The 14,177-nt window shown below is 39.0% G+C and overlaps 1 protein-coding gene across 1 annotated transcript; it reads left to right on the forward strand.

Moving 5' to 3' along the window:
- Positions 1 to 4,252: 4,252 nt before the first annotated feature.
- On the forward strand, positions 4,253 to 13,491 carry LOC129360665 (forkhead box protein O4-like). Its single transcript, XM_055030995.1, has 3 exons — positions 4,253 to 5,199; positions 8,138 to 9,572; positions 10,310 to 13,491. Exons 1-2 carry the CDS (start codon positions 4,747 to 4,749, stop codon positions 9,551 to 9,553), a joined length of 1,869 nt encoding a protein of 622 aa, XP_054886970.1. The 5' UTR covers positions 4,253 to 4,746; the 3' UTR covers positions 9,554 to 9,572; positions 10,310 to 13,491.
- The last annotated feature ends 686 nt before the right edge of the window (positions 13,492 to 14,177 follow it).

Here is a 14,177-nt window from a genome sequence, read left to right on the forward strand (position 1 = left end):
TGGGGATTGAAGTCTATAATAACAAAGCTTCGCACTGACCCTTAAACTGCATTTTACGGGAAGAGGATTAGGCACACTGTAAAAATAGAATTCTGACTTTAGTCTTAGAAATGTGGGATTAAACATTCAGATCTCGGCAAAGTTACAGTGAACTGTAACGTAAAATGTGGTTTAATTTTTTTTTAAACCACATTCAATTTGCAGGACCAAAAAGACTAGTAATGCAAATCAAATGTGTTTTCTACATTAACAAACTGTTGAGAAGTAAAACAAAATCAAAATGTTGCTTAGATACAACTTTTGTTCAGTTTCACTGATCTAATCTCTGCTACACCTTTACAAAAAATTGAGATTCTAACTAAAAAAGCTTTAATTACCTTCCTAACAATCTTCATAAACGCCGATTTATTGTAATGGCTTCCACTATAAGGGATGGGCTATTTAAATGATAAATTGCTTTATTTTTAAACTTTTTTTTAGTTTTTCCATGTCCTAGTTGACAGAGAACCAACAGGTAGATAGAAATGAATATTTGGGTGTATCATAACTTAAATTGAACATTTCAAGCATAAGGGTTTATTTAGAAAAATATTTAGATTTTATTTACATGTCTTTTGTTTAAAGTATTTACTCACTGGAAGGTTTTATGTTTGTGCTGCAGAGCCACAATTCACAGCTAACAGCTAACAGCTGTTTGAGCCTGTACAGTTCAGCGCTGCTGTTGCTCCTCCCACACTTTGGACTGAACCATTGTTCTAACATTGGTAGGGGGGGATTTAAAAATTAATTCTTATTTTTTTCTGAGATAAATGGCAGATTCAGTTCGCTTTTGTGTCTTTTGCCTTTTCATATTGATATTATTAAAATGCAAACGTTTCTTCAATGATTTTTTTGGGGAGAGTTCTAGACTTTTCCAAGCGTGGGGGGTCCGGACCCCCCAGGAATTACGCCTGTGGAATCAGAAGTCTCACTTTTTCAAAAGAACGTCCGCCTATTCAAAATTAACCAACTAATGTTTGACCACCCAAAAATTGCACTCAAGTAAGCGTAGCACTACTTCAAAAATATTTTTACTCAAGTAAACCTAAATTAACCATCCAAGAAATTACTGAAGTAAGAGTAAAAAAGCATTTGGAAAAAGATGACTCAAGTATTGAGATGATCAAAACATCAATAATTTAATATTCAAAATTCCATAAGTAGACAAACCAGAATATAAAGTTTTGTGAAAAGTTTGATATGTTGAATTCAAATTTAAAAACACTTTATTAATCCCAAAGGGAAATTAAATGTTGTTGTAATTCATTAATTTAGATTCTTCAAATAGTTTTTGAAGCTCAAGACGCCTGTTGGCAGGAAAGACCTTGTGCAGTAGTCTGTACTGCACTGAATCTAATGACCAAAATAAAAATAATTATCATAAATATCAAAATCAGGCAAAAGAAAACAGCTTCCAAATCAGTATCTTTCAACATAAAACTTATAAAACGTTTGCAAAAAATGTAGATGTCTGGTGAACTTTTGGGTAACACAAGATTGTTTGTTGGGTAGAAAATCCAGACATTTTATTCAAGTGAGACCAACAAATACACCTAAAATTACATATTTAAAAAAAAAAGTTATGCAACGTAAAGTAGAATTTATATAACTAGTTACAAACCAACATCTTTGAGTAAAGCTTTCTGGATTGGGCAACATATCCCCAGATATTTGAGTCCAAAAATCCTAACTTAGAGGATCTTTAATCCATAATGATACTGGATGCAATAAAGAAATTTGACTGACATGAAAGAAAAACTCAAACTGGTGGTGGATTTCCTTTTCCTCACCACAAGTGCTTTCAGGTTAGTGTGCCAGGAACAGGCAGAGTGGGTTTGATGGCACCTGGCAGCCAGACACCTGGAGCCACTGGACCATCCCAAACAGCAAACCTCTCAGCAGCTCTGTCTCATGCATGACTCAGCGAAGGAGGAGCGGCACAGGTTTAAAAACAAACATTAAAGATGGAGATTAAGTGCAGTTTCGGTGAGGCATGTTACTATTCATCTCAATGGACGGGAAGAGTCACTGGTATGCAAGATGAATCAGGATTACAACACAAAAAGCTACTCAGAGGTTAAACCACAAACGTATGCTGTTAGATTAACATGCAGATAAACTACAGTCCTCACTTCCTAATACACAATAGTGGAATATTTTTCAGTATTATACATGCTCAAATAATACTAAAGATAGACGATCATTGAAGACTAATTACGACAACTTACTTAACTTTTTATGGATTTATCCATCAATCAGAAGTGGCTCAGAGATGAAAAGAAGTGCAGTTAAAAGTTTAGCTGGTGCTGAAAATCAAGAGTGGATGTGCCATTCTGCTGGGGTGTGTGCTGGATTAAAATAAATAAGCCATTACCCCTTTTTCAAATCCAGCATGTGGATTTTATTGATTTTATGAGATTTGCTGCATAAAGAATAGCATTAAGAAGTATTGTGCAGCATATCATTTGGAGTACAATCTAATTTGCAACCTAGATTAGGATTTCAGTTACATAACAGCCAATTTAAAACAGCAATAAATGACAAAATAAAGGCCTTAAACAAATAAAGCCAAACGATTCATGGAAAAATAATGTTCTAACGTCATCAATCTATCATTCCACCTTCATTTTTTAAAAAAGTGACATATTGGAGAATATTTCCAGCAGTGACTTTTTGTGACATGGGCATACATTACTGTTAAAAGCATCCACATTACCTGGAGAAAATTAACATGCATAGATAGATAGATCATGCACATCTCCACAAGAAGTCCCCTGCAGAATACTGCCACACTTTACATAATTTAAAAAAAATGGGATGGCAGTCATTTTGAAAAATATTTGTGGGAAATGTTATTTAACAATAATCACAATAAATCCTATAAATGTATGCCATCATAATGACTATCATCTTCTGTATTTAGACCCAAAGCAACAAAAATAAATTTTGGCTTGATATTTCCTGAAAACTTTGTGTTTTTTATATGAAGATACATCAAAATATAAATTCTTAATGTAATATTTTTTATTCATGACTATTTTTATGGTCAAATTAATTCAATAGTTGTTTCTGCTCACTCTTTATTCCTCTATTTTATATCTCTAATTTTATTTGTCCTATTTTGTGGCACTTTTAATAGCCTATATTTAGTCATGTGACATAAATCACAATAATTCTTAAAGATAAACCGGTACGGTCTAGAGCTCTGTGAGCAATTACCGCTCTAACCTGTTTAATTGCCCGTAATCATCTTAAACGAACAAAGTGTACTCAGCAGTCTTTCATAAACAGTTACATAATACAAGGTACATGTTGCCTCTTGGAGCTGCTGTGTATGCCAGCGCTGTCTGACACATGGAAGGACTCCGTTTCCCAGAGTTCCGTAGGGCGCAGGCGCAGATCGCGTTGCCTAACAGTGGTAAACAGACGTCAGAAGGGAGTCTTCGCATCGAGTCAAAACAAAACAAAGCAAAATAAGTCAAAAAGAGAGCGAAGAAGCGGATATTTGGATCGCTACGACGACAGAAAGTTTCTCAAAACTCGTCCAGGATCTGAAACGGATGCTCGGGGGAGCCTATCTGAGGTTTTTCGCGGACTTTTTCACGGATTGTAAACTCTGGAGTAGCAGGAGCTTAAGCAGCTAGCGTTACGGTGGCTATCGTGCTGTTTGGAAAGTGCGGCGGCGACTTGGAGCCGACAGACCCGCTGGCGACCGAGCTCCGCTGAGTTCCCTGGAACAAACTGTGGGATTCCTTCACCGAGTCCACGAAGGCGCCCACCAGACTGGAGTTTAGTTTGTTGCGCGGCGGCGTGTGAGGCGGCAAGACTGGGAGAAACATGGCAGTTGGTGACATGCGCCTGGCCGCAATGTGGCGAATGGAACGGACCTAAGGGACGGACCTCAGGACTAGTTCTTTTTTTTAAAAACACTTACCTTATTTTTTACTACAATAAACTTTATTAAGGTTAGATTAAAGCACATCCCCCCCTTTTTGTCTCTTTTAGACGTAAGTTTGGATGTTTAAATCCCAGACGGGACGCAGAGACAGTGGACAAAGTCTCAGGATTGTTTGCACAAAGTCGCTCCTTGGACATTTTTACTATTAACTCTAATTCAGCCGCGCTGGTTAGTGACTGCTGATTTTTATATTCTTGCGTGTTTCTTTGTTTGTTGTTTTTATTTTCAAACGTGCTCTTCAAACATAAAAAATATTTTTGACGGAAAAGTAAGAAAAAAGAAATCTGGAAATTTGGTACAGAAATATATTTTCACTCATTTCTAAAATATTACTTTGGTGATTTCTAAAAACTTTTTATACTTAACGAACTTTTTTTTGTATGAGCAGAAACCTCTGTAGATCCAGATGTTGCGGCGCTCAACACTCCTTCACTATTGTTTGTGTTTCATTGAAACAAAGAGACTTCTTCTATATATATAAATCGGAAGGTTTATGATAGTTACTATTAAGGAGATTATTTGGGTTCCCTAATCTCCAATCTGAGGATTAACAGAGGCCATTGGTGTGTCCAGATTATTGCGTCTCCTTTCTAGGCCCCTTAGTTGAAGACCCCCTGTTGTGACTGAGGTATATATGTATATGTATTTTTTTTTTTTATCTCAGAAACTTTTTAATTTACGTTAAAATATTAAAAAGGTAAATGTTTTAGGAGAACAGAACTTTGTCAGACGGAGTTTAGAAAACCAGCATGGAGGAGTCTTCAATGCCCCCCATCGATCCAGATTTTGAGCCGCAGAGCAGACCCCGCTCCTGCACATGGCCGCTCCCGAGGCCCGACATCTCGGCTGTCAAAGTCGAAGGGGCGGATGGCGCCGAGTCCGCCGCCGGGACCCCGCCCGCAGCCGACGAGGACAAGTCCGAACCGCAGCAAATCATCTCCGAGCCCGAGAAAGCTGCTGCTGCCGCGGCGGCGGAGGAGGGCGGGGTTGTGGCCGGCGTGGGCGGAGCCGGAGCGACGCCCCGCAAAGGATCCTCCCGGCGCAACGCGTGGGGGAACCAGAGCTACGCGGATCTGATAAGCCAGGCCATCGAGAACTCGCCAGAAAAGAGGTTGACCCTGGCTCAGATCTACGACTGGATGGTGAAAACTGTGCCTTACTTCAGAGATAAAGGAGACAGCAACAGCTCTGCCGGCTGGAAGGTGAGCCCTAGCAAAAGTAAACAACCTGTTGCGCATAATTCCTATTTTTTTTTGCACAACAAATCAAAACTACATGATAATTTAAGATTAGGAAAGATCCACGGTTGCATTTTATGAAATTGTTATTGTTTTAGATGTTTCCCTCCCTGAACAACTGATTCAAATTATTGCATTCTGTCCTTAACATGCTGCAGCAGGAGCCTGTTGATCATCCATTCATTTAAGCCATGTGTGCATGAAAACACCTCAGACATGAAGGGCACCATGATTATGTACAGAGTCCCTAAATTATTGACTGTATACACTTAGAAAACGGGCACATAGGAAAATATTTAAAGTAGAAATATAAAATTATATTCTCCACACAACTGTATAGAACAGTGGTGTTCAAAATATTTTGTCACACAATTGTCAAGTCAAATTACTTGTGTGCCAAAAGAATTACAAAAATGTAATCATTGTATTCCTCTTTTCACTACTCAACAAGTAACTAAACATACAATTTTTCTAATTAAACGAGTAGAAAAGGTAATTTTTATTGTAAAGGAAAGATCAGATTATTGTATAGATAAAAGTATATTTAAAAATGGACAAGAATAATAAAATAAATATTAGGATTCTATAAATAGAAAAGAATTTGACAAAGTAGCTGTTACTACATTAACAATAAAAAAAGTGCAGATTTAAGATTTGAAACACAGACACTGTAAGCAAGAGCAAAAACCTTTCAGTGAAATAAGTGGTGAAAATGTGCATTATTTTTTCTTTTACCTCAACAAAATTAAGATAAAATTTTATTTTACCTTAATTAGGCAGTATTCAGCCAAACTGCCTAAATAAACATCACTAATATGCAAATTAAGTATCAAAATGATAATAAAAAAATCTCTTCAAAGTTCAAGTTAATTGAAACTGAATTTAAACTTCAAAAACCAAATCAGTTTTAACATAGAAACAGGATTTATTCCCTTGATTTCATCTAATATTATTAAACTCTTTACTGGGGAGGTGAGAAACTACATCCATGTCTAAAAATAAAAATATTTTTTAAGCTTAAGAAGTTGCATGTTGCATGCTTTTCCAAGCAAAGCACAGACAGCATTTTGTAAAATCAAATTTAAGAGCAATACAAGCAGACAAACATGTAAAAGTTGTTCTTTGAACAGCTAATTGTTTTGTTCCACCTTTAATTTGTTGCCACTCTGTATGGCAAGCCTGCAGGACAAAACAGACGCAGGATTTAGGAAAAATTGACTCCTTAATTTTGGGATATCTGTGATGGCTAGAAAATCACAACCTACATTGGAAAAAAATCTATTGATCATCTAATTGGTTTATTTGTTCTCAAACATAGACTTATGTCTGCAGACACGCCACTCAGCACTCTGGTTTTAAAAAAGTGTGTCCTTAGAGTAATGACCTCCTGTTTCTAAGCGACAGAATTTGTGTTTATTAAACGCTGTGGAAAAGCTTCGTGAACATCTTTCGGCCAGCTGGCAGGCAGTTTCTCTGCCATCTGGATAAGAAACAGGGCCATGAAGAAAGAAGGCTTTAAAACTTTGGCCCGTTCTGCAGTGGAACAATATTTAACTCTGTATCTTTGCAGCCATAACAGGAAACCTCCCATGACCTTCAGGCTGTTACGTCTGATAGGAAGACCGCTGTGTTCTTAAAACGCCTCCAAAGATTTCACACCAAACACAATGTTCTTTATTTTCTGTTTTATGCATTATGAAGGTACATTTGAGAAAATAATTTAGATCCAGATCCAGGTCCAGATCTAATTTTTGCCTCATAATGTTCCAGATTCAGAAGTAACACAGTTGGAACTAAGTTTCTTCCGTTAACAATTAATTCTGACAATTAATGAGGTAAAAAAATATTTTTACTGAAGTTTTTTTGCACGATATTAGAAATAAATTAAAAGTCAAGTAATTCATTTCATTTTTAAATAATAAAATAAACAATGGTACAATAAAATGTATTTCCTAACATACAATAACATAATAATTGTATACTCCTAACAATAAACATCTAAAGTCAGCCTTTCTGCTTGACGTGACATCAATTCAGTGCAGCTCTGGTGATTAGGGTCAGGTCAGGGTTATTTGATAAATTTTATTTATTTTTCTTACATAATTTGAATCAGATGCAGCTAAAATTATAAATCTTGAGAATATATTTAAATTTTTTATGTTAAATGCAGAATATATATATATATTTTTTACAAATCTGTCTTAATTACTGCTCTGAATGTTTTTTTTTGTTTTTTTTTAGCAAATTTTCTTCCTAAACTCTTTATACTCCAGTTAACGATAAATTGAGGGATAATAAATCAATAACGATATCTATCAGCATTGTTACGTGATCAATATCGATAGATAATCTGCTCATTCTTTGGTTACCTAACAGCAACTCATTGAGTAACTTGCCCAAAATGTATCTTGTGTGCAGCTTCACAGCTAAATAGATTTATCAAATGTTTGGCTTTTGAAAATTGTTTTTTTTGGAAAAATCTGGATTCTTTTTTCATCAATGAACTCGTTGGGTTCCCAGGGTGTTTTTTTTTTATTTTATTTTTATTTTTTTAACTTTGATAGAATGTTCTTATTAATATATAGAATCAATTAACTCGCTGTTTGGTTACCCAGCAACATTACTTGGAGTAACTGGCACAGCAGCAGTTTCAGGTTTTGCCGCCGTGCGTCAAAACTGTTTAAAAATGAAAACTGTGGATAAAACAGAAAAGGTCACGCCAACAGTTTGGCAGTATTTTATATATTTAAAACCAAAAACTGACCAATAAGAATTACTATTGACTGATATGAAATGCTATATTGGGACATGTTTTTAGCCACATTGCCCTTTTTCAGACATAATTGAGTCTTTTGTTTGTAAAGTAAAATTTTTCTGATTTTGTTCTTATTCTTTTTGTCAGAATTCAATTCGTCACAACTTATCACTCCACAACAAGTTCTTGAGGGTTCACAATGAGTCCACCGGGAAGAGCTCCTGGTGGATGCTCAACCCCGAGGGTGGGAAGACGGGGAAAGCCCCCCGCCGCCGAGCCGTCTCCATGGACAACAGCAGCAAGCTGCTGAAGAGCCGCATGCGAGCCAAGCAGACCAAGAAGCAGGCTGGAGCGGCCGGCGGTGGCGGCATGCTGCAGGGAGACAGCGGCGGCGGTTCTGCTGGAGCTGAGAGCCCCAACTCGTCGCAGCAGTTCCCCAAGTGGGGCGTGAACAGCAGCAGCCCGTCATCGCGTGGCAGCCTGGACGACGCTGACATGTGGACCACCTTCCGCCCGCGCACCAGCTCCAACGCCAGCACCCTGAGCGGCCGCCTGTCACCCATCGCCCCAGGCCAGGAGGACGATGACAGCCTGCCTGACGACGGCCTGCTGGGCCGCTACGCCTCCAGCAGCCTGACCCCGACGCTCACAGAAACCGTCATGGAGGAGCTGGACCTGATCGACAACCTCACCCTGATGACGGCGCAGCAGGGCGCGGCCAGTCCCAGCACGGCGCCGCCGGCACCGCCCACGCCGCTGCCCTCCGCTTCCACCTTGCTGCCGCGCGGCTCCGGCTTCACCTCCTTCCACCAGGCGCACTCTGCCGCCCAGCCCGCCGTCTCACTCAAAGAGCCGCCGGCGTCCTTCAGCAACTCCCTCTTCAACCCCATGAGCAGCTCCAGCGCTCACGGTGGCGGCCACTACGGCGGCCATGTTCCTTCCAGCCTGGAGGCGCTGCTGACCTCTGACTCCCCTCCGCCTAGTGATGTGCTAATGGCCCAGGTCAGCCCACTCTTGGCGAACTCTGGAGGTCTGGGTCAGATGGGTTTGGGCGTGCGAGCCAAACCCGCTCAGCTGCAGCTGAACAAAGCGCTGGAGGCGAACGCCGTAGCGCCGATGGCGATGCAGACACAGATGCAGCCGCCGCCACAGCAGCATTTCCGCCACAACCACCAGCAGCATCAAATTGGACTGGGGATGATCCTGTCCGGACTCTCCCAGGACCCGACTCCCCTCTCTGCTCTCAAAACCCACCAGGTGCAAACCATCAGCCCTCATCACACCGCTCCGGCCCCAGCTGCCAATCAGAACCTGAGCCTGCCGGCGGTTGGTCCGTTTGGCGTTCCGACAGGGTTCCAGCCCGGTCAGGAGCGACTGCCCACGGACCTGGACATAGACATGTTCACAGAGAACCTGGACTGTGATGTGGATTACATCATCAACAGCGACCTCATGGACGGAGACGGCATGGATTTCAACTTTGACCCCATCTTGCCCGGAGGCCAAGGCTACACGGGGCCGACCACCACGCAGGGCTCGGCCCACAGCTGGGTGCCCAGCTAATCCAGCAGAACCTCATCAGGTACGTCAACCCCTCTGCTGTACCTTACAGACGATTCTTATTTAAACTGCTTAAGGAGTAAAAAACTGCAGGATCAACTCAAACTGGAAAAAAGCAGCTAAACTGAGTTAAAACTGGATTTTTAACAACCCATCCGCCTCGGAAAAATGCATTTATACCAGCGAACGTCACTTGAATCTCTTAACATTTTGCCATAATATCACAACCTAAGTCAGGACAATAAATCAATAACATGGATCATGATAGACAAGTGATCAATATCAATAGATTCAATAACTTCACTGAACTCCGAACAAGTATCGCACAGCATTCTGGGGGACGTAGGCAGAGGAAGGACTTTAGCTGTTCAACTTTCTCTCTGTTGATGGAATCAACTAACTCACTCATCCTTTGGTTACCTAGCAACAACAAATTGAGAAACTTGCGCAGCAGCAGTTTAAGGTTTTGCCTCTATGGCTCATAACTGCTTAAAAATAAAATCGACAATGTGGAAACTGTCAAAGTTCCTCCATGTTGCTCACTTTCTGTGTTCACTAAGTGAACTATGTCAAAGTAGCAGCTTGTCCACATCGTCTGATGTGGACAAGCTGGTCCTTCTACGTCTCATGCGGGTCGGTCCGACAGCGGCCATTTTATTCATCTTAATTTCTCTTGCACATTGATCAAGAGCGCCACATATTGATGATCCAGTGAGCTGTTATGACTCACGATTGTGTCGATTATGTCTTGTCTTGCAGGATCTCACCTCCAGTCAACTTAACCTCACTAAAACAGCAGAACAACCGGTGCACCGCCCCCTGCTGGATGAAAACAGCAAGTCCAACATCTGACCTCACATCACGTGCCAAGATGTGTGGTTACAGGGAGGCAACTATGCACGGCTTTCTTTTCATTTTTCTCTAAATGATTTTTCTTAATAACACTTGGCAACAACTTGGCTGCTTTCTTAAGAACCGGAACTGATGACTATATTGTTATTATTTGTGTAAAAAAAAAGAAAAGAAAAAAGATATGTTTTGGAATGTAAAGACAAATCATCAGAGGTTGCATTTCATGTCATGTTACACCGCAGCAGCTGTAGAGACGGTACGTCCAGATCAAGCTGGCGCTGGTTCTGAACACTTTATTCTTGTTGTTTTTTTGGCCAGTTTTGCACCAGCGCTCGCTCGACACGTTGCTATGCGATCGACTGAAAGAAGTGCGGGCAATCAAGCTGCACAGACCCGAGAGGGAAACAGAGAGTTGAGATCAGGAAGACTAACGGACTGGACGACCTTTTGGTGGCTTTACATCAACCCTGTAAATTGAACTCAATTGGAGTTTTCCTTCTGTTTGGCATTTTTTGACAAGCGTGCTATGATAGAAACCAGCTAGAGGGTGTTTTTGTTTCCTCCTAAATCCCTGAGGTGCAGTTGAACTAACAAAATGAAGAAATCGAACGCGTGGGCATTTCAAAGTATTACACGCCACCAGAATGCCTCCGCTCTCTTATTGTTGTTTTTGGGTTTTCCTCTTTCAGTCTGTGCATTTTCAAAGCACTTAGGTTTCCTGCTACACAGGGACCCCAAACTGTAAAAATTAGTTTATATCGTTTCAACAAATAATAATAAAAAAGAGCATATAATCCTTTAAAAGAGACAATGAAATGAACACGTTGCACCTGTACTTGACGGCACGCTATGCAGATTTATCAGGAGACGGAAACAAAACCTTGAAGGAAATCAAAGGTTTTTGTTGTTGGATGTTCTCCTGCTGTGGTTTCTTGGAAAAGTACTCTTCCTCACTAAACGTCTCACGTTTTGTTACAAAAACAAACTGCAATGAGTTCTATTGGGATTTTAGGTGTGGAACATTTTTCTTTGCAAATATCTGAAAAGTGTGGCGTTGAATTACCTTTTGCTGTAGTTCTAGTTTTGTCTCAACCAATTTCCTGCATCTGAAGACACTTAGCATTTGGTATCTCTGCAAATTTGTTTTGTCGGTTTCTGTTTTTAAAAATCCAGAAATTATAATTTTTAAAATAAATTTTAAAACTCAAATTTTCCCGTTTCAGTGTGTAGACCCCAAAAAAATATGCCAAAAAAACAACAACACTTTTTCTGTTTCAATTGCAGATTAATTGACATTTGAGGAAAGATGCCACACTTTTCAGATTTATTTACTTTACATGATCACTTTTTTACACAACTTTATTCTATTTTTTTTAACATAAAATCCCAACAAAACATTTAAGTTTGTGGTTTAAGCGCCTCAAAACGTGGAAACGTTTCTAAAAGGATGTGTATTTTTGACAAGGCGCTGCAAAACTGTAAGAGTCTCCTCTCACACTTTAATTTTTAAATACTAACATAAAATCAATTAAATCACAGTGTGAAAGGTACCAGAAAAGAATATATTTCATTATAGTTTTAATATACAATTTAGGTAGAGATGATAAATCAAATATTATAATACGTATATTACTAATGACAAATGATTTTTTTTTTTTTTTTACATTGGAAGAAGCATTCTCAGATTTTTAATGGTGATTTTTCTATACTTTTATTTTTGTAAAGGACAAAATGCATGTGGATTTTTTTTTTTTTTTTACATAACCAAAGGAACACTAATATTTGCATGGCATTTAAAAAGCGCTTGGGCCTGACACAGCATCTTCTGTGTACATACGCTTCGCAAAGCAGACCTGTAATGTGATTTTTATTTCATTTTTTTAGTGGGAAGATAAAGGAGGCGAATACATGATCATGTCAGCTCCGATTCCCAGCCACCTGCCTCGCGCTTTTTATTTGTTTTACTCTGAAATCTACGTCGGTTCTCATCTCAAAACGAGTTACCTCTCAGAAGCAGGAAAACTGCTGCGTGCAGATTTAATCGGATATTTATTTTGCACAAGACTGGAAACCCAACATGCCATGTCTTTGATTTAATTTCCTCTGAGAAAAAAATGAGGTGATCTAAAATTAAACTTCCTGTTTTGTTTTTTCTTTGAAGAGTATTCATGTTTAGTTGTTTAGCCATGCGTGTCAGTGCTAGTTGTACTATTTCTTTTTTTTAAAATCCAAAACACTAGAGCACGATGTTGCTTTGTAGCAATACTTAAACCTGTCATCTCCCATCTTTTAACATTTTGTTTTTGTTGATTCTGTGCTCAGAAATAACACCCACTCTGCATCTTGAACTCATTTTTTCACAATAACATTGTTAAAAAACAAAACAACAACAAAAAAAAACACGTTAAAGCACTCTCCTTCTTTCCCTCCCCACAAATGTTTTATATCTTGTTTTTGTTTTTGCAAATAATGGTGCTAGATGATATCAGTGCAGTCGGTGCATATCAGGGCCTTTGTATTTTGGATTATGATACTTAGGATGCAACCAGAACTTTTTGTTTTTTGTTTTGTTCTTACATGTACAATATAACTTGGAAGCAAGAGTCAAACTTCTTTAATTTTGCATGATTTTTATTCAGTAATATCAGTAATTATTTTAGTCATATATGCAACCAGGCTTGTTTTTGTTTAATTTTTGATCATTTCCAGCTGAGAGGCTGCAGCAGCTTCTTTTACTCCAGTTTACGGTCGCTGCCTCTGTGGTGTTTATTACCTGGCTTGTATCTCCTCTAACGCTGACACAACTTTCTGCTTGTTCTTATTCTTCTGTTATTGTTAGTAGCAGTTAGTTCCTGTATGTTTTTAACTTTGCCCTCATTTGTTACAGCATTAAAAGTTGGCTTAGGGGGGCGATGGGTTGTGCAGAAGCCAATTAATGTTTGTGTTTTTTAGTCATGTGAATATTTTCTTTTTCTTCTTCTTTTCCCTCCTCTTTGCTTTTTCTTCTTATTCTTTTCTTTACACTTTGTAAAGTCAGCCAGAGATAAAAGTAGAGATGCAGAAATCAATTCAATAAAATGTTTAACCCACTCGGTTTCACTTATTTGTGACGCTGCAGACTTCAAGTTCTGCCACCAGAGGGCGCTGTTGCTCCAGCTACTTCCGTTACTTTCTGAGATAAACAGAATTTATATAAATTTATTTTTGGATGGAACGAACACTTCAATATAATTGTTTATATCAACATAAAATGTACATTTTAAATGAAACTGTATCTAAGTGGAGTCATGGTTTCTCAAATGTCCCTGCATTTATAATTTACTGCAGTTTTGAACAAATGTTAGGATTTTATTGAGGAACAAGTCAACTTAATACCGACTCAGAGATTTACTGGATTTCTGGATCAGATCCTGATTGAAACCCGTGTGGTTAATCAGTGATGGCAGGTTTTCAGGTTTTTATTTTGACGATAGACCTCAAGCTCCCATCAGATTACGATCTCGAGTTTCTTAACCGTGTTTATAAAATTCACTCATTGCAGCTACAAACATCAACTTTCACTTTCACATATTGTTGAAGTTGAGGTCAGAGTACTGGACTGGTTTGAGTTTTACCTGAACAGCTGGGATTTCTTTGTGTCAACAGGCAACTTTTCATCTGAGCAGACCCAGACTGTGGGCAAATCGAATCTAAAAGGGTAGATTATTCCATAGACTAGGAGCAGCAACAGAGAAATCCCGATCTCCTTTTCTTATTACAGCTAGAAATTAGTGAT

The sequence above is a fragment of the Poeciliopsis prolifica genome, unplaced genomic scaffold (genome assembly GCF_027474105.1).
Source record: "Poeciliopsis prolifica strain line A6 unplaced genomic scaffold, Auburn_PproV2 SCAFFOLD006, whole genome shotgun sequence".
NCBI lineage: Eukaryota > Metazoa > Chordata > Actinopteri > Cyprinodontiformes > Poeciliidae > Poeciliopsis > Poeciliopsis prolifica.